This window comes from Tubulanus polymorphus, chromosome 4 (assembly GCF_964204645.1).
Source record: "Tubulanus polymorphus chromosome 4, tnTubPoly1.2, whole genome shotgun sequence".
In the NCBI taxonomy this organism is placed as follows: domain Eukaryota; kingdom Metazoa; phylum Nemertea; class Palaeonemertea; order Tubulaniformes; family Tubulanidae; genus Tubulanus; species Tubulanus polymorphus.
The window spans coordinates 21531465-21551630 of NC_134028.1; the positions used below are offsets into that span (position 1 = coordinate 21531465).

The 20166-nt window shown below is 38.2% G+C and overlaps 1 protein-coding gene across 1 annotated transcript in view; it reads left to right on the forward strand.

Annotated features, from left to right (window-relative positions):
• Window positions 1-20166, forward strand: part of LOC141904427 (serine/threonine-protein kinase SMG1-like) — a 43410-nt gene that overhangs the window by 6623 nt on the left and 16621 nt on the right. The window contains 36 exon segments of the mRNA XM_074793014.1: window positions 68-225; window positions 567-718; window positions 926-1027; window positions 1682-1945; window positions 2032-2162; window positions 2525-2796; window positions 3171-3267; window positions 3380-3481; window positions 3701-3886; window positions 4024-4123; window positions 4322-4547; window positions 5090-5370; window positions 5728-5882; window positions 5958-6159; window positions 6617-6756; window positions 7186-7392; window positions 7723-7876; window positions 8428-8563; window positions 8969-9529; window positions 10018-10177; window positions 10657-10813; window positions 11252-11440; window positions 12262-12400; window positions 12721-12891; window positions 13872-14046; window positions 14595-14814; window positions 15302-15472; window positions 15736-15867; window positions 15969-16162; window positions 16597-16870; window positions 17212-17312; window positions 17607-17760; window positions 18163-18282; window positions 18951-19074; window positions 19430-19571; window positions 19839-20012. Coding sequence (XP_074649115.1) covers window positions 68-225; window positions 567-718; window positions 926-1027; window positions 1682-1945; window positions 2032-2162; window positions 2525-2796; window positions 3171-3267; window positions 3380-3481; window positions 3701-3886; window positions 4024-4123; window positions 4322-4547; window positions 5090-5370; window positions 5728-5882; window positions 5958-6159; window positions 6617-6756; window positions 7186-7392; window positions 7723-7876; window positions 8428-8563; window positions 8969-9529; window positions 10018-10177; window positions 10657-10813; window positions 11252-11440; window positions 12262-12400; window positions 12721-12891; window positions 13872-14046; window positions 14595-14814; window positions 15302-15472; window positions 15736-15867; window positions 15969-16162; window positions 16597-16870; window positions 17212-17312; window positions 17607-17760; window positions 18163-18282; window positions 18951-19074; window positions 19430-19571; window positions 19839-20012 — 6423 coding nt within the window.

Sequence of the window (20166 nt, forward strand, 5' to 3'; positions counted from 1 at the left end):
ATATGTGTGTTTGTACCATAAGAATTATTTAGGCACAAGTTGCTATAATAGTGTCTCTCGTTTACAGGGTATTCTCTACCGTTGTACAGTGTATATCCGACTATCTAGCTCCCGGACAGTGTTCGCAAGTGAACTGGGATTACATGATCGACGTCACAACTCGTATTGTAGCCTGTATTCAAAGCACTATGAAATCTCGTCCGTCGATCGACGTTAATACGGCCGGTAGGTATTCCCATTCACCGCCTCGCAATACAATCAAATCTTATACCCTCGATAACCCACAAATTACTGAATCCCAATTACTCAATATCTACACAATTACCTCTTAGTGCTATTGCTGAAATTATTGGTCCATTGTTACATTTTACGATATTTTCTATGATGTCGAAAATCAGCCAAAGGCTTCTGATTATTGCGTGCCCGGGCGGAATGTTTGAAATTTCATTACTCTGATTCATATCGTCACTACCCACCATCGCTCCAACTGCCCCCAGAATTTGCTTATAGAGCGATATATCGGGGGGTTGACTGTATTTAGATATTGATAATGTCGTTCGTTACAGGTAATCAGTGTCTGGTGTCGTTATTACATCACTTACAATCGCAGATCATGTCGTGTACAGATTTACTATTGCCGTACATGATCAACCAGTTCAATACCGATCTCAAAAAACCCAACGATTACTTCATGTCATTGCTACAATTTTCTCAAAAGGTGAGTTTGTCAAACTTCAGATGCCAGTTTCATGAGACTATTTCATTCATTTTTTTTGTCCAGTCATAAAAAGGTTTAACTCTTAAATCGGTTCAATATTTTATCAATTCAGCTTATCTAATATTGATTAAAACTGTTAATTGTGAAACTAGATGCTTGTGGGTTAATTCAATCACAACAACAGTATTTCCGATTTTGTTTTTCCAGATGGTGGAATGCGTAAATACCCAGTTACCCGTTAGCGCCCTCGCTGAAATAATGGGTCCACAGTCGATCGTACATCCACTTATTATACGCAAAAACCCCAAGGTAAACTATCCACCTTCTCACAGGCTTAATACATGAAGTAAATATCATTTGAGACGGATAGAATTCATTCGGTAGATATCAGAAATCTGGATCAAACAATTTACAGTACATTTATGTATAGCAGTGTTTTCAATAAGAGCCAGGTCCCGGGTCCAAGATCTGTCGTTTTTTAAGGACCCACCTGTTTTTTCAAACCAGCTTTCGTTTCAGGGACTGTGACATAATATGGGACCCTCCTGTTTTTCGAAGGGACCTGGCTTCTTAATTTCTTACTAAAAACACTGTATAGGTGGAGTGTATATGATAGATCTACTGGACCAAGTTCCGCAGTAGTGAGTTAGGGTTATCTCTGAGTTAAAATTAGTCCATTTTCAATTAACTCTGAGTCAAATCTTAACACAGAACTGTGGAGCTGGGTCCTGTATCAGAAGGAAGTCAAAATAGATTCACGATTAAGTTTAAAATATCCACAAATGATGAATATCCGGTTTTCTAACAGTTTCTTTCAGGATTTCGTCTGAAATCCCATCATCAGAACCCAGTTTTACTGAGGCGGGTTTTACTACCTAGTTCAATTTAGATAATATCCAAACGGCCTTATTTTAGATAGCGCTGGTAAATGAAGTTTTATAGTGAATTCAATGTGGTTTCTAGGTGATGACAGCGTTGTTGAATTTCTATCGCGCGTTGATGGGATTGAGAAGTGTTCCGTTACTAGAAGAAGCGTACAGTTACGTTCTCGGTTGCCTAGAGGTGGCGCTCAACTCGCTGATGACCGATTACGATTTCGAGGTGAAACTCGTCGCGAAGAATCCTCTCGGCGAAATGAAATACACCGAATTAGAGGCTGAATCGGCCATCGTATTCTCGATTTGCGTCGTAGCCGAGATCGGTAACTCGAAAAGTAATTTAATCGGGGTCAGTACTGTTACTACTGTTTCTATCTATTGAGAACATGATAAGAACGATGTTTGAATTGATGTTTTGTTGACTTATGTTTCTAGATGTGGGCTCTAACGCCGAGTGTGTTCGACTTGTTTACCAAACACTTATTGAAAGCTCCGCCTGCTTTATGTCAGCGATATCCGGCTCTACAGTTTGCCGCTCTACAAGCGCTCTACTCTCACTCGGTCAGGTACATAACTGAATTCATGCCGTTACTTCTATTTTGACCATGAAATTTAAATCCTAGCCAACGCGATTACAAAAATTGTGAAAAATTATTATTGAGTAGGAAACTTGAGGAGGTTGCCCAATAAATCATCGTGTATGTAGTCTCTCTGTGCTGGCAGATGATTTTTAGTTGATGTTTAGCCACTTGTAGATCTCAAGAAGCTAGGAATTAAAGTTTTATCTATGTTGAGATAATTCTTTCTGACAGAATGTGGTACGGTCATCCACGTAATGAGGAGTAATCTTCATTTTATGATAAGTTCTTTCCAGCTTCTGTTGGAATAAGGCGGTATATAAGTTTGGTATGATAATGATATTTTGCAGGCACGGACATTTCATACTAAGTAGTGCTCTGCTATCGCGGAACTCTTCAATAGAGGGCTCAGTTATCGCTAATATAAACCCAACGACGAGCGGTCATTTTGATGCGGTTCTGTTGGTATTGACAGAGATTCTGTCAGCAGACGTCACTCCCTACGACTCGTTGAAGTTAGCTCTACACTGGATGTACGACGTCGTTGAGGCTCTGAAAAACTCCGAAAGAGTTTATTATATGCCTGAATTTCTGACTGTGTTCAATGAAATTGTACAAGTCGGTAAGTGCAAAAGTGAATTCTTCATTCTTCACCCACGGTTCCTACAGAACAGGGAAATGGGAAAATCTAGGGAATTTTGAAATAGTAATTTCCAGTTTGGAAATATTTGGGAATTTGAAAAAAATTTTCCTCAAATCAGGGAACAAAATCACCTTTATCAACCAGTCACCACTAAAATGTTGGTTGTAGCATGATGGTATCTGTTCATTCCCATTTGGGAAAATTCAAAAATCACCCATGAAATACTGGGAAAAACCTGGGAATTTTTTATTCATATAACTGTGGGCTTCTTTCATTCCCTGTCATCTCCTATTTTAATATTTATCCTTGTTACCTATTTACGGTTTAAACTCGTGATGATTTTCATTTTGTAGCGTATCACGCGAATGAGGAGTTGAGTTTAATGGCATTCCGTTGCCTGGAGACGACGCTGAAAAGAGCGAAACATTTACAACCTGACAACTTATATAAGTACGTCCTCGTCTATACCCTCCGTTCTTCAAGCCAAATTCAAACGTACTAGCTAGCGTTAGGGTGAATGTTTAATGCAATGTTCGATGTATTAGTTTCTATTCAATTTTAGGTGTTTAGAGTTGAGTTTAGTTCAACTTTCACATCCGGAGAAAATGGTCAGAGAAGTTTGCCTAAAAATACTGAGATTGTTGCCACTTCATATCAGCACTGAGTAAGTACCAATAGTCTTTGTCTCATAACACTGTGGCTGTCAGTAGGCTAGTAGTGGCTATCAGTAGACTGGTACTAGCAATCAGTAGGCTGGTCCTTGCAATTTGTAGGTTGGTACTACATGTAAAAAACTACACAAACTATAGTTGAATGAGCCTATACACTATGGTAGCTGAGTACCGTAGATGTAGTGAAATGAAATTATTGTTTAATGTTTTAGTTCTTCGTCAGCTGCTTGGACGAGAGCTCCTGATCTGAAAGAAAAGGCAGAAACCGGAAACATTTCCGTCGTCACAAATCTAGCGAATCTATGTCGAGCTCACATGAATCGTATTCCTGCTAGAACGTTCAATTCACACAATTTCAAAATGATTCTCGGCTACATTTTATTCAGCATGTCTCCCAAGTAAGTATACAAGGGGCAGTTAGATATTTAAAAAATTTTCTGTATTTCTCTTAAGTGGACCAGTGTTCCTGGGACCCAAGTTCTTATCTGTTAAGTTCTTATTTGTAATTGCAATCTGAACGTATCTACCGTGCTAGGCTGACTGAAGTTCGTACGTGGCTGAAAGGAACGTATAATATCGGTCAAAGATCAGATAAGAACATGGATAGACTCGATCATCAAAGAGTTGTAGAAAAGGTAAATCAGCATTTGACTCCGTGAAATTCCCAAGAGTTACCTGTGCAGGTACTCAATATTGGGGTCATTTGGGTGATTCAGACTAAAATCTATTTGAAAACCTATATTTTTCCTGAATTTCCAACCTCAGTGATATATCTATCTATTGCTTCAGTCGTAGTCTATATTGTGTAAGTAATTGCGTGTGTTGACTTGTAGTTCAATTCGAATGAATCATTGCTGTGGTTCTGGGCGACTTGGGAAGCTGCACAGTTCTGCGTATTGGCTAAACTACGAACGCCGCTTGGTAAACCGCAGGACACGTTCACCAGCATCGAAGCCACGTTGAAGAAATACGCTTCGGAAACCGTCACAAATGAAGAGAACAGTAACCATACTAACGATTCGAAAGGTGAGTCTTTATTTCAGCGCGGGTAAAGCAATGGTATCCCCGTAGAGATTTCCCAATTTAGTAAGAATCATGGTACGATAACCACACTCAAACGTGGTGAACAGATGATAAGATAAAAACCCACTATTTTAAAATCAAAAGAAATCTAAAATCGAGAATTATTTATTCTACCAATTATTATTATTACCAATTATTTATTTTACCAATTTAAATAATGGCTTTTCTCCTCACAATTCCCTTCTTTCTAAGTATATTACTTCATGCCTTGCCAAATGCGAATTAGTTACTCACCAATTTACTCAATTAACCTGTTCTCCTCTGTATATATACCCCTGTTTTTAGTCAATATCTCACACCTGACGATGATCTCTAGTGTGAGATCAAAACGTTGTGTTCTTATATTTTAGATTGTTTCAATAAATATTTCTCGATTTTAGATTTCTTTTAATTTCAAAATAGTGGGTTTTTATCTTAGTAAGAATCATGTTTCTTCAATAGCGGATTATTTCATTTTCCGACATTTCAAATCGAACGGTCGTACACGAAAGCGATTACATGCTTTCTTTTCCGTTTAGATGGAAGTTATTGTTCATTGTTGAAAGTTCATCTGTTGCTGCAGTTTATGGAACATCTAGACAAGTTGCTATACAACGCGTACGAAGGTTCGGCCGTCGCTATCGCCTCGGCGACTAAAGCGGTGCGAGCATTTTTCCGTACGAATCGCGCGACCTGTCTGGAGTGGCTGAGTCGTATTAGACTGAGTATAATACTGACCGCTCTTCACTGCGGTCAGCCGGCGATGGCTATACGCCAGGCGCAGGAATTACTGCGCGATATGATCGATAATAACAGCCCGGTACGTACTAATCAGTCGGCCACTAGACTACTGATTAAAGCGAATACGCTACTGTCTATCACACATCTTTCCATCAACCTTTTGATTTCATTAGTAATCAGTTGATTTACCTTCATTGCACATCGATTTGTACAAATTTCATGTTCGTAAATTAGAAAAAATAGAAATGCAAAGTGAAAACACTACAGTCTATTACACCTACCATTTGTGCAATGTTTTGATCATTAATAATCTACCTTTATTATGCATCATTTTGTGCAAATTTCATAACTTCTGTTAAGAAAGTCATACTGATGAAGTTGCTGTGCAGTTATTGCGATTGAATTCTACATTGTGTCTGTTGCTTATTAAAACTAGGTTAGTGAACAGGAGCGTATAGTAATGTATCTAGTGCGTGGATTATGTGAATTACGTTGTCCCGAAGCCGTGCAGGGTGTTTATACTTGGTACAAAGAACTGACTGGACACAGGTTAACGTGGATTAAAGCTATGGTCGATAAAGCCGCTGGAAAGTGAGTTTTCAAAACATTTTGACTTAAGACCAACTATAGTCATGCATGAGTGATAGAGTATTTGATGAATTGTAGATGTGAACAGGCGGCTGTTGAACTGAAATCTACATTGAAACATTACGTAATAGCTGATAATTTACTGCCCGAAGATACGGATAAATCCAGTAATTCGTCGAGTCCCATCTCTTCTCCGGTCCTCGGCAGTAATGAACGTAAACTGAGCATCAAAAACAACCGTGAACCCGACTCCAATCTTGTTAGTTATATGGTTGACGAGGTCAGTAGTGAATGATGATTATTTGCTTTCCTCTACGATGAAACTTAGTTGGGATGATTGTTATGTTGGTGATTTATGACTCAGTAAATTCAATTAGAAATTGGAACTTAGAAATAGAGCCATCCTCAGTAATAGTGAAAAAACAGAGTTTCGTTACAATAATTTGGATAAAGAAATAAAGCATGAACATTTATTCAAAGAAAGTTTTCTATCAATACTCCTATTTTCCATCACGCTTGTGATCCAAAGTTGTCGTTTTAAATTTGATATGAGTCTATTAATTACATATTTAAGGGGCCACTTCATGCAAAAGTTGTTTGATCCTTCAAATCTTATCTTATTCATAGTTCTTAAGCCTATACGGTAGTTCCTCTTTAGCAGACTCCTGCATATTGTAAATCATCAGATCCTGCAGGCAGTAATGCGTTGTATGTGTTGGTTTTATTGTTCATTGTAGGTAACAAATTGTTATGTACATCTGAACAGTTTAAATGAAGTGCTCGATTGGCAAGAAACATTACAGAATTATCGTAAGGAGTATACCGGTAGTAACCTACAGTCTGCGTTCACTGCGCGTGTTGATATGAACTACATAAGGTGGGTTACTCCCTCGGTTAGAGTTGAGTTTACAATCATTGCCCTATTCAACGTCATATGAACTTAACTTAAAAAATCAGATCCTGATGAAATCATGAGATTTTCATGGAATTAAGACCTGATTACCACATTTATTTCGAAGTAGTTTCTACTCTTTTTAAGAACTCAACTACTGAAAATATCAAATACTATTTGAGAGTAGTTTCTACTCTTTTAAGTGCTCATTGACTCCAAAAAGTGTCAAAATACTCGCAAAATCACAATCATTCTAGTTCATTTTCAATTAACCTACTATTTTTGATTGCAATTTACTCTGTTGATAACTATCGCAATTAGAGATATCAGGTAGTCTGGTCTGGGAATGAAGATTTTGATATTATTTAAATTTTACCCAGTTTTACTGAATTTGTGTTAATTTATCGAATTCAGAGCTCTGACTAAGTTTGAGGATTATGATTACAATGGCGCGAGGGAAAGCCTGTTACTGGTTCCTGGAGCGTCGGTCACTGATACGGATAAATCAATAACAAGTGATGGTTTGTGTTGGGATCCTCAAACTCTTATTCGTGTTTGCGAGAAACGATTCCTGGCTGCAGCTGTCGCCACTGAACAGTCATCTGACCTCGCTTCTGACCTGTAAGTTTCAAACAATACATTTGAATAAGTTGGTCCTAAAAAACAGATACAGCTACTTTTGCTCTCAATTCTCTCAATATGATACATCCTTTCCTTAAATACAGTACCAGCATCGAAAAAGTTTTACCAACTGAATAAAATTTGAAGAACTTTGCTCATTTTCTCTGAAGCAAAACCTCTTTGATCTACTTGGATGTATATATGCATACGCGACTGCTTCTACTTACATACTAGACTACATGTACTTACATTCCAAATACAGAGATCTATAAATTCAATAAAAACCTTAAATTATCTAGATAGACACTAACTGAATTGTATTTGTTTTAGGAATCGTATAGTAGACTGTTTGAATACGTGTCGGGAGTACACAGGAGATATGTTACAAGTTGCAGCATTAGACGGCTCGTGTCCTCACGTCCATGATCTGATCATCAACAGACACTGTTCGGCCACTCTCTCCGAAATACTGCGCGGTGACAAGGTAAACGTGAAATATCAGTTCAAAAAAATGATCCCCTCTGAAGAGACGCTTTCTCTGAATAGTTACAGTGAACACTGTAAATCTTTCACTCAGTTGTTACTGGACAATCGGGTAATTGAATCTTTTTCCGAATGAGTTTCAATGACTTCCACCTAGTCTGGCCCAGGGTTGGTATGCCTACTATAAAAGAATATTTGCTAAAAATATCTGAGGCTGCAGTTGCTCAAAAGTTTCTTGTTACCACTGTATTTTCCCATCTAATTGACTTTTGAGCAACTAAGTGCACCTTGATCTGAAACATTTCTTATTTTTGAAATCTATCGTGTTTGAATGATTGAAGAAGTCCCACAATTCGAATTATATATGATAGAATTTATTATTTTGAAACCACAACCATTATTATTCTGTGTTTTCAAAATGATAAATTCTATCATTTGAAATTCGAATTGTGGGACTTCCTCAATTATCTATAGTGTACACGGATTAGAATATTATTTCGACCACTTTCTTGATTCTCGTTTCAAATTGTACACGGTAATCATTCACTGCAGGAATCAATACTTCCCCTACGAGATGAACTACGATTTGAAACGCAAGGTCACAACATCAACAGCTGTAATACTGCGTTACGTTTACTGTTCTTCTTGAACAATATCAAAAACCGACTTCCAGCTGCGACGCTTATAGGTTAGTCTATCCCGATGTACTGCCGGGTCTACTACCATTTTACTGTTAGATCGCCTACTTTTTTCGACAGTTCATTATCGCCTGACATGAAAAAATGAATCATTACTCACAGGTTTATTGAGAGCAATGGTGGTATACAATATAAACTTTCTGTCGATACTGAATAAGTAATATATGAAATTAATAATAACAGTATCAGTAATCCTAAAATACTCAGGGAAAAGTCGGAAATATGAAGAAATTCATGTCAAATGAAAATTTTTTGGCTTTTCTCTTGGAAATACTTACCGGTACTATTGCATTAGGGAAAATGGGTAGTTTTGATGGCATTGTGGAATATAATTAGATATAAACTATAAATCTTATCGTGAATTTTGTTAAAGCGTTGTGTTAAATTATTTTTAGATTTCTCGAGTATGTTGACGAAACTGCACCTGGCGACGGCGAGACTGTCCCGTAAACAGCACAACTATCAGTTAGCTCAACGACTGCTCTTACAGGAGATGAAAGTATCGTTGAACAAACAAAAGTCGGAGAACTACCGAGAACCGATGATGACGGCTCTGTCTAATATACACGTGCGCAACGGTAAATTAACGCAAGTCCAACTGATACAAATAGAACGAGAATCCGCGAAATTGCTTCACGCGATTGGGCAGACGCGCGACGCCGTCGAAACGCTCGCGACGAGCGCCACCTATTTTGGCGGATTCGACGTGGATGCGTCGCCCGAGCTCGGAGAGTTGAACTCGCGGTCGTTGTTGACGATCGTTAAATGGTTTACGGTTGATCAGAAGGGAGGATTCGGTAAACTGGTGCTCGTCGGCGGAACACCGGACGCGGGAACCCCGCTCGGAGAGAACAATAGCGGTAAGATGATGAGGAATATCGATATGTTACTGGATTTCGAAGCGAAAGGAGCGTTAGATAGACGCGGAATAGTTCTCGATGAAAACGATGTAGAAGGTAAATATATAATCATAATCAAAATAGTTTTATAGAGCCTTAAATTTATACGACTTAAATCTATACGATGAGAAAACTAGAACTAGTCTGTATGCCTGGCTAAGAATAAATAACACATAGAAGGACTAGTAGGGAGAGGACTAGCAGGGATTGATTGTGAGATTCATAATGATAATGATCATGAGGCCTATATGTAGTGCCTGGTCACTTAATGCCTCTACAACAGGGTTTGAACATGATGGCGCTGGAGATTGCCACGATACTGAACCATGTCTAAATAGACCCTGCGCAGTCATGATAATGTGCATTTTCGTTATTAACTTGTAAGTTCGCCTCTGCCCTGATAACAAGTCAGCTCGTCATCATTTTACTGGAACTGTTATACAATGCTGAAGTGGAAAAAAGAGGTTATTGATAATTTTCAGCGAACTTCAAAAACCTCCAGCTAAAAAAACAAACTGATAATAAACATGTATCGTATATTGTAGTATTGCGTATTGGGGATAATCCTGTATTGTTGGAGAATGATGCAATGATTGGTCGTTTATTACATCTGAGCGCGATGCAGTGTCCTACGCTATCGAAGTCGTGGTTTACATTAGCTAATTGGTGTTATAAATGGGGACGTAAAGCTGTTGACAATGCCAGGTAAGTGATACTAGATAGTATTAGGTATAATTGTCAAGTCTGGTAATTTGAGGTCGTACATTATTTGTTTATTCCCAGGTTAAGTAGGTTGTGATCTACTGTACACTAAAATATTGCTTCCTAGGATATTTGTTCATTTGGTCCAATCTAGATGTAATCAGCCATACTTAAGATACTGGTATTTTGTTTTACTGTGCTCAAGACTCTTGATTGATGTCAAATAATGCCTTCATGTGTAGACATTATCTTAACAAATCAGCTCAGGAGGTATCTACAAAGTGATCTAAGCCTACTGCGTGTTAGCATTTGGGGAGAATTGCCTTTGTTTCTTTCATTAGGATGAATATTTTCTATTTGTGTTCATGAAATGGACATATAGTAAGTAGTCCTGGGCAGATTTGAGTCTGTTTTATCCAATCTGGATGCTACTGTCTTCTCTACTGACATGCACTGATCGGTAAAATATTCTCTCCTTATAGTTTGGGTACAGTTGAGTTATTGGCTGAAGAACAGGAGACAGCTATGAGTATTCTACCTAAAGGAACGAGTCCTGAGGAAACTGATAATGTATTAAGTGTACTGAGTCAAATACATTCAGCAGTAAATAGTGAAGAAGATATCAGAGATCAAGATCAGGTCAGTTTCCAATCCAGTGCTGCATCGATCGTTGAATTTCCAACCTGTACATTCAGACATGGAGAATTGATTAGAACCCACTATATGCAAATTTAAATGATTTAGAACGAAAATTGATTATCAAAAATTGAATTCAGCGGGTACAACATTACAATTGCGATGAATAATTATCCTCTGAAAAATGAAATTCCTGTACTAAGAATGAAATATGAAGTCCGAAGTTTGCTTGAGCTAGGTAGTCAATTCGACTTTTCCACTATATCCTACTAGTTACCTTCAGCAATACTCGATTCTTGAAGATGACTATTAGGATGGAGCATTAAAAAAACTACTAGCTCAAAGGAAACTTAAATCGTACTCTTCTGCTTAGTGTGCAGGGATTTTATATCTTCGTTACAACGTGGACTTCGAGTGTTACATTAATGATTGTATTTGTAGTCGTTGTACGATGATGGAACTGAAACGACGCGGAAACAGTTGTTGTCAGTGTGTATGACTCTACAGATAGCAGCAGACGGATGTTTGGATAGATTACTGGACGTGTGGAGAGCGGTAGTTAAACGGGTTTATCATTACTATCAACTATCGGCGAAAGCTTACTTTACGTATCTCAAACTAAATGGACAGGTAATCATCACCCCCTATATTATTAATGATAGAAATTAGTTTGGGACCTGCAGGGGCCGGTCCAGGGGGTTCGAGCTTTGACTGTGCCTCTGGAGATGCCCCTTAATCCATGGATTTGGCGTGTGTGCGCCCTCATTTGGCATGGCGTAGTAAGCGCCCCTAAAAAACCACAAGTTTGATGTTAAGTGCCATTTTTTGCCGTGATTTGACATAGAAACTGCCCTCCCCCCATAATAGTGAGTGCCTTTATACAATTCGGGACCCCCTCGAGATAGGGCCCTTGATCTGCCCAATTCAGGACCCCCTCGAGATAGGGCCCTTGATCTGCCAAATTCGGGACCCCCTCGAGATAGGGCCCTTGATCTGCCCAATTCAGGACCCCTTCGAGATAGGGCCCTTGATCTGCCCCTGACCTGTTGCGGTCAGAAAACCCCAAGCAACAAGGCAATGCATGACATTTTACAATACTCTGTGTACCGGTATATTGTCAGTAATGTTGTAGCTCAAGTTGTAATAGAATGAACTATAAACAGTACTGGTCATTCCTATTTCGCAGTCATAAACTAGTGACTGTCAGACAGGAATTATAAATACTGCTTAGAATTATTCGAGCGAACAATGAATACAGTATTGAACACTAACCGTTAGAAATACAATTTTACATCATCTTACATACTACATTGAATATAACCTATTGCTATTCTTAAACTCTATACAATGGTAGAATTTCTAGACTTGTACTTTTTAGACCCTAAACGATTTCGTAAAACCGTGATCCTGTAACCGGTACATGTGAATGTTATGGTATATTTTCGTTGTAGGGTGTTAATGACGTAGTGAATATGGATGGTAATATAACAGCTACCCTCAGGTTACTACGTCTCCTGGTCAAACATGCATGGGAACTACGTGGAATTTTAGAGGTCGGATTAGCTCATACTCCCACTGCACCTTGGAAAGGTTTGTTACAAACGTGAATTCGAATGGTTCCATGATTTCATTCCTTGAGTCATGTCTTGAACTGTACAGGAATCATGTTGCAATATTGTCAATGCGTCATTGATTTTTCTATTTTCAAAATGTTGGTCCATTTAGCTTTTAATTAAGATATGAATGTATAATTTGAATGTAAGATATTCTTCACACCCGGTACATTTATGGATGGAGGGATCAGATCTGGATTGCATCGAATTCTGATTCAACCAATGCTGATTAAGTGGGTCCTTCTGTGATCATGACCGCTTGAAAAATTGAGATTGAGGTATATAAATCTATTGCAGGAATAATCCCGCAGTTGTTCTCAAGATTGAACCATCCCGAGTCGTATGTGAGACAGAGTGTGTCAGATTTATTGTGTCGAGTAGCGGAAGATGCTCCTCATTTGATAGTTTATCCGGCTGTAGTGGGCTGTTCCACGAGACAAACCGTACAAAGAGACACGAACAGAGACGGTACGCATTGATTTTATAAGAGACTTTTTGTCGGAGAACAATTGATAAAGTTTACAACGAAATCACAACAGTAACAAAATTCATCCACAAAAAAAGAAATTTCTATCTCGTCGAGTATCATATTTGAAATAAACTATGTACAGAAGGGCATATAGGCCCACAGTGGAAATCAACAACGATTTAGAATAAGATTTATGATCAATAGGTGTGACAGCATTTTAGAATATACCGTAAAAAGCGGCGTATAAGTCGAGTTTTTAACCCTTGATTTTACCACTTAATTATTGACCTCGACTTATATGCCGAGTACAGTTTTCTACTAAGTATTTTCAGGTCACAAGAAATATTGATTCTACCAGACAAAAAAGACAGTGTTCATCTTCTCACTGCTATAACAGTTTGAATAATTATTCATGATAAATAAATTTATTTAATGAAAAAAACTTCTTTCATTTTGACACAGCTTCATTTAAAACGATGTATTCATATATACGCGCTCATAGCAGCGCTTAATACATTAGGCTATATATAGCGTGTGACTCACACTACTGTATCACTGTATGGTAGTGTATTATACCCGAGTGTGTGTGTAACAGTCTATTGATTAACGCACTGCAGCAATCAGGCTGACGCGCGGCGGCGTGCGTGAAGCCGCACATTGTTATCAAAACAAACTATTTAATATGATACAAGTAATTATACTTCTAAGAGAAGGGACTCGACTTATAAGCCGGATATATGTTAAAATCATGAAATGTAGGTCTAAAAATCGACCTCGACTTATACGCCGCGTAGACTTATACGCCGGTTTTTACGGTATTGAGGGTATATAAAGCACTACTAGCTCTATACTATTGTCGAGGATGAATTTAGTTATAGTCGTGATTTTCATACACAACAAATTAAATTCATCACATTTCAGAAATCTTTCCATTGCGTTTCTGTCCATTATGTTACTGAGTTTTGTGATATATTTTTAGGTTTGCTGAACAACTATCTAGCACAGACGGGATTCGGCGAAGATGGATTAGAGGATGGCGATGATAACGCTTCACAGGACGACGACGCTGATGATGAGAATATTCAAAAGGAAGACGCGATGTTGCAGAACTGTTTCACCGCTATCGTTGATACGCTCAGTCATTTTAATCCCAAGTACGTCGATCAGCTTAGACGGGTGCCGATTGAATGTTTTCGGGTTTAAACCCGATTACAAACTCTCTATGGGCTGCTTCTATCAGGTTTACAGATCGGGAATAGGTGGAGTGTATTCTGATCAAAACGGACACGCAAGCCAGAAGAGAATTCTGGTATCGGTAGAAACTATTGACACCTACCTAACTCTCTACCGGGGACCAGCCGCTTCTTTTAGGTTTACAGATTATGCCTTCCTGGATAGGTAGAGCTTATTCTGATCAAATTGAACATGCTAGCCAGAAGAGAATTCTGGTATCGGTAGAAACCAATTGACACCTACCTAACTCTACTGGGGACCGGCCGCTTCTATTAGGTTTACAGATTATGCCTTCCTGGATAGGTAGAGCTTATTCTGTTCGAAATATGCCATTATTCTAGAACCGAGCCCAATCCTGCTTTAGATTTTATGCAAAATATGTTAAACACGACCCTAAATCTAGACCCTAAATCTAGATTTCTTATAAACTGAATACTTGTCTATAAACTGAATACCGTATGTTGAATAGGATGATATCGGACATTCAGCTGTTTGTCGAAGAGTTAAGACGTATTACTCTGTTGTGGGATGAACTGTGGCTCGGTACGATGAACCAATATCACAGCGACGTTCAACGACGCATCAATCAACTCGAGGGCGAAGTCAAGAAAGTCACTTCGAACGCTAATCTTAGTAAAGAAGAGAAAGATATTATCATTAAAGAGAAACATTGTATCATTCTTAAACCGGTGAGTGAATCATCATATTGTACAAGTGTTTTGTGTACTAAGGGTATCACTTGTAATAAGAAGGTTTGCACTGTTAAACCTTTTAAACGCCGAACCACTATGAGTACGTACCCAAATAGCTGATAGAGACTTGGAACTAAATACATATTGATTAGAAAATTCATGTATTCAGGGTACTTTTGCTACATCCAATGACCGTATCTCAATCAAGAATTATGAAAGTGTTTAACCTATGATAACTGGTAAATCAAGGGGAAGGATCGAGATTCTTTAGAAAGAATCACCTTTCATACGATACCAAAACATACATTACTGCCACATCCTAGGGCTATCAACTCCGAAATTTCATCTGACATATTCTAAACTTGTTATTATTATTTGCTTCAGTCACCAATGAGTCAGTCCAAGTATCCATGATAAAAACTATTATTTCCGGTGAATCCACTGGAGGCATCATTTATTAATTCGATCATTGCTTTTATCACAGACGTTGTACACGATGGAACGTTTACGCGATATCACGAGCCGCGCTCCGGAGACGGCGCACGAACGCTGGTTCCACGAAACGTTCGGCCAACTGATCGACGACGCTCTCGAGAAACTAAAAGATCCACCAAATCCCGGAAATCCTCAATCCAGCTGGCAACTGTTTAAACAGGTACGGCCAATTTACATCTTATTGCATTCATCATCCGAGGATCCAGTTGCATGGTTATAAGAGTTGACTGTGAATAAGAATTTGTTCATTTTCAACTCTTGAGTCAAATCTGAAGTCTAAACTGTAGAGTACTGCACTATACACAGATTGTATAGTCTATGAATTAGACTTACTGGGAATACCAACACGTTCAGTTTAAATTCGGGTGTGTTTAGTGACAATTTTTACGGTTTTGATTCATTGTGCTATTCATTTGTATCCAGTTGCACAACACTTTACAACAGAGAAGTCAAAAACGAAGCAGTTTAGTCCTGAAAATCGATCAAATCAGTGTCAAACTAGCCGAGTTTAAGAATACGGTTATCGCGATGCCGGGACTCAGCACTATCGGACAGGTAAGAGTTAACATCTTCCCCTCTGCCAAAAAAAAAAACATTACCATCTCCCAAATTGATATCTCCCTGATAATAAGTTTCTATTTTCACGTTCAATTCAGGTCGTGACGATTGAATCGATTCACAATACCGCTCAGATCCTACCGACGAAGACTAAACCGAAAAAGATCATATTTCTCGGTTCGGACGGGAAGAAATATCCGTATTTGTTCAAAGGACTCGAAGATCTTCATCTGGACGAGCGAATAATGCAGTTTCTATCGATCGTCAACAACATGTTCATCAAAAACAACCGGTAAATTCCGACTATTCGCAGTCCGTGTTGTATGTAGTGTATGAAAAATAATGAAGATCGGTAACAAATATTCATTAATTTGATATTTCGAATGCTTTTACCCATCTCCGCTGAGATTTTTTTTAGAATTTATCGGAAATGTCAGTGAAACCTATTTTCAGTGTTAAATCTTCGTATTGTGGGTCTTTTGTATAGAAGCCTAAAGCCTAAATCAGGTTGCATAAGATCCGATCATCGGATCGTAAGATTTTGGCAGCCAGTCGCCGATATTTTAGTCGCGGAATTTTTGTGACATGTCAGACATAAGCTGATCCCACATGTTCTATTTCTTACAACGGATCAGATCTTATGTATCCTGAGTACTAATGACCGTTCGTACATTGACAGCAGGTTTGGTTCGACTATGAAACAATTAAATTGATTTCTGATTTCAGCGAAGATAAAAGACAGTACCACGCGCGTCATTATTCAGTCACCCCGCTGGGCTCACGATCGGGACTCATACAGTGGGTAGAGGGAGCCACGCCGTTGTTCGGTTTGTATAAAAGGTGGCAGCAGCGAGAATCGATAAATCAAGCGATGAAATTACAGCAGCAGCAGCAGCAGCAGCAGACGACAGCTGCAGCTGGAGAAAATCCTCCTCCAGCTCCGATTCAACGACCTAGTGAAATATTCTACAATAAACTGACTCCACTACTTAAAGAGAAGGTCAGATTTTATCCCTCTTCATCTCATGTTTATTTGTTTGTCACTCATAAACCGACCACACCAGCCACGAACCAAACCGGGAACCTACGTCAGCAGTACATTAAGGAAGATCAAATCTTTAGTTTTAATTTAAGATTTTATTTCTTTGTAACCAACAGTCTTTGAACGTCAAAGATCATATAAATGGGGCCCTAAGTCATATTTTCACATATGTTTAACTCTTTCAAAGAATTCCATTCAATATCAAGACACAAACATCATAAGCAGCAGTTTCCTTTGTTTAAGCCACTTGGCCACAACGCCTATTATTCTGATCCAATGAAAATTGTTTATATATTCAGGGTATTTCTAATGCGGACAATCGTAAAGATTGGCCGGTGAATATCATGGTTAGAGTTCTCGAAGAATTGATGAATGACACTCCTAAAGATTTACTGGCAAAGTAAGTGATGAAGCGTCTGTCCTAGCAACTTTCATGTAACCACTTATGAACGATGTCACAGTTGATCAGATCTTATGTATTAATCTATTAATCTATTAATTATATTAATCTAATGGTTTTGAGGTTAATCTAAATCGTTTCTCTGAGGATGATATTTAGATTAGATCTTGAAGCCGTTAGATTAATAGATGTAAGATATCATTGATTGTAAGGTTATTAATTATCTTTTTCAGTGCGAATACTTAATTTTATCCGTCATGTAATCATCAACATGTTTCTATGTTTTTTGCGTAGGGAATTGTGGTGTTCTAGTACGAGCGCTAATGAATGGTGGCAGATAACCCAAACATTCTGCCGCCAGACGGCAGTCATGTCTATGATCGGATATATCATCGGACTCGGCGATCGGCATCTGGATAATATCCTCGTGGATCTTACGACTGGAGAGGTACGTAGGGATTCGGTAGCTATATGGATAATTTGGATACCTAATAGATCTTGTATTCTTTAACCCTTAGTCTGACTCAGTGATTCATACGTTCTCTCAGTAACGGGTAATCTGTATGTATGATGATCTTGTTCTATTGACTGTCATATATAATGCAGAGCTGCCAACTGTTCCTGATTTTCAGTATTCGTTACTATTTTACAACGAGAAATACTGATTTGATTTGTTTGATGCATACAGAAATATAAAAGATGTTACTGAGGGTCTAACTGTTGATTACCGATTAATTTGGACATTTTCTTACATATTTCAATGAAATGTTGCTGAAACGAATTCGATTCATTCCCGATAGCACTTTTCAGAGGTTGGCAGCGTTTGTATATAATAGTGGTTTACTTCTAGGTTGTACACATTGATTATAACGTATGCTTCGAAAAAGGAAGGAATCTACGCGTGCCAGAGAAAGTGCCGTTCAGAATGACACAAAACATAGAAGCAGCTCTCGGACTTACTGGCGTAGAGGTTAGTAGTGATAACACACTAAATACTGTATTTCATTAACTAAGTTAAGTAAGTGAATTGGTAGCACTGTGTGGATTAACTATATTTTTTAGAAGTCACAATCTTTCGCTCCTTTATTTCATGCATGTGTTTAACCCTTTCAGTGCATCTACACCGCAGTGCGGTGTATAAATCAGTGATGTATTTTGCTAGTACACCGCACTGCGGTGTATTGATGTAATTAGTAATTTGTAATTATCTCTATTGAAAAATGGCAGCAAGTGTCAAACATAGTGAAATACTAGTAACTAACGATACACCGCACTGCGGTGTAGACGCACTATAGTGGTATTCCCATTGTTCAACACACTAGGATGGAATTTTTTAGAATTTTCAAATTTTCTCCAGCACTATAGGGTATTAATTAGTCAGCACTGAAAGGGTTAAGGATTCACCAACTTACTCCACTTATTGTTTCAAATTGTCCACATTTAGGCGCCCGCATGTTCCAAAGGTTTTTCTGGCTAGTAATAAGTGATGTAATAGACAATGATAGATTGCGGTACTGAAAAATTCAGTCTCGATTTTCTAGTTCCCTTTAAAATACAGAGTTAAGTTGCTAAAAGTGTTAAGTACTTGTTGTATTCGGGCAGGTTTTAAGGTGTTCAATATGTTGATGTTTGTTTCAGGGAACGTTTAGATTAGCGTGTGAACACGTGATGAAAACGATGCGTCGTGGACGTGAAACATTATTGACGCTATTGGAAGCTTTTGTTTATGATCCTTTAGTCGATTGGACGACTGGAAATGAAGGTAAAACGAGTAGTAATCACAATTCTATTGATGCAAACCTGTTTCATTTGTACGGTATATTCATCTGATTCCACATTATGAAAATTTCATCAGTTTGTTCAAACCCATGACAGCGCCCAGTTTCACAAAAAAGTTTAAGGCTAAAACGGTTAAGTTTGAATTGTTGTTCTCATTGAAACCAAAAATTTGAGTTTAACTTTTTTGCGAAACTGGGCCCTGGAGACCTTAAAGTCAAAGTCTCTAATCATATCTGAATCCTAGTGGGTTCTGTAGTTCTCGTCCGGTAAGAGTGATAAGAAACTTAGTGGGTTTGGGGAATTTTTATTGATAAACGGTACTTATGTTGTGGTTTTAGGTGGTTACACCGGAGCATTCTACGGAGGATGGCAGAATGCCGGGGAAAATTGGCCGTCCAAACGTGAAATGGACCGAGACATCACCCTGAGTATGTTCTCAATTAGAATGGCTGAAATGAAAGGAGCTTGGTTTAAGAATAGGTAGAGCTTTTATTGTCTATTTTAATCGCCCTCACTTTATACAGTAAATCATGGGTAAATCAGACGTTCTGGGACTGGAAGATTTTCTTTGACTGTGACTAAGAAAACGTTGGAAGAGACAGAGCTCAATCTACAAATGCAATGTTACAATATTGGTGTTGGATTTATCAAAATGGAAACCCAATGAATTGGTGTTACATGTGGTAAATTTACATCTTTACTGATCAATTCATTTTGATGTTTAAGCTATAAATGTGAATATTGTAGAGATGAGATGCTTGGATCGTTGCCTAAACTGCGCGATTGGTTAGAGAATTTCCTGAAACAACAAGCCGATTCAGTGATTATGAAAGAGAAATTAAGCCACCTGAAAGAGTTGACGTCTCTACTTAATGATGCTAAATCTGATCGGCAACATTCATTATTCTCACTTAAACAAAGGTCAGTTTATTTCTGATAATCACTGCGTGAATGACTCAGTTTTTAAGTTCAGCTCATGGATTCCATAGATTTTTACCTGTCTTCCATTTTTATGATGATTTTTCTTCGATTTTTTGCAAACCTTTGAGAAATATTAGCTCATTTTCTCTCATCG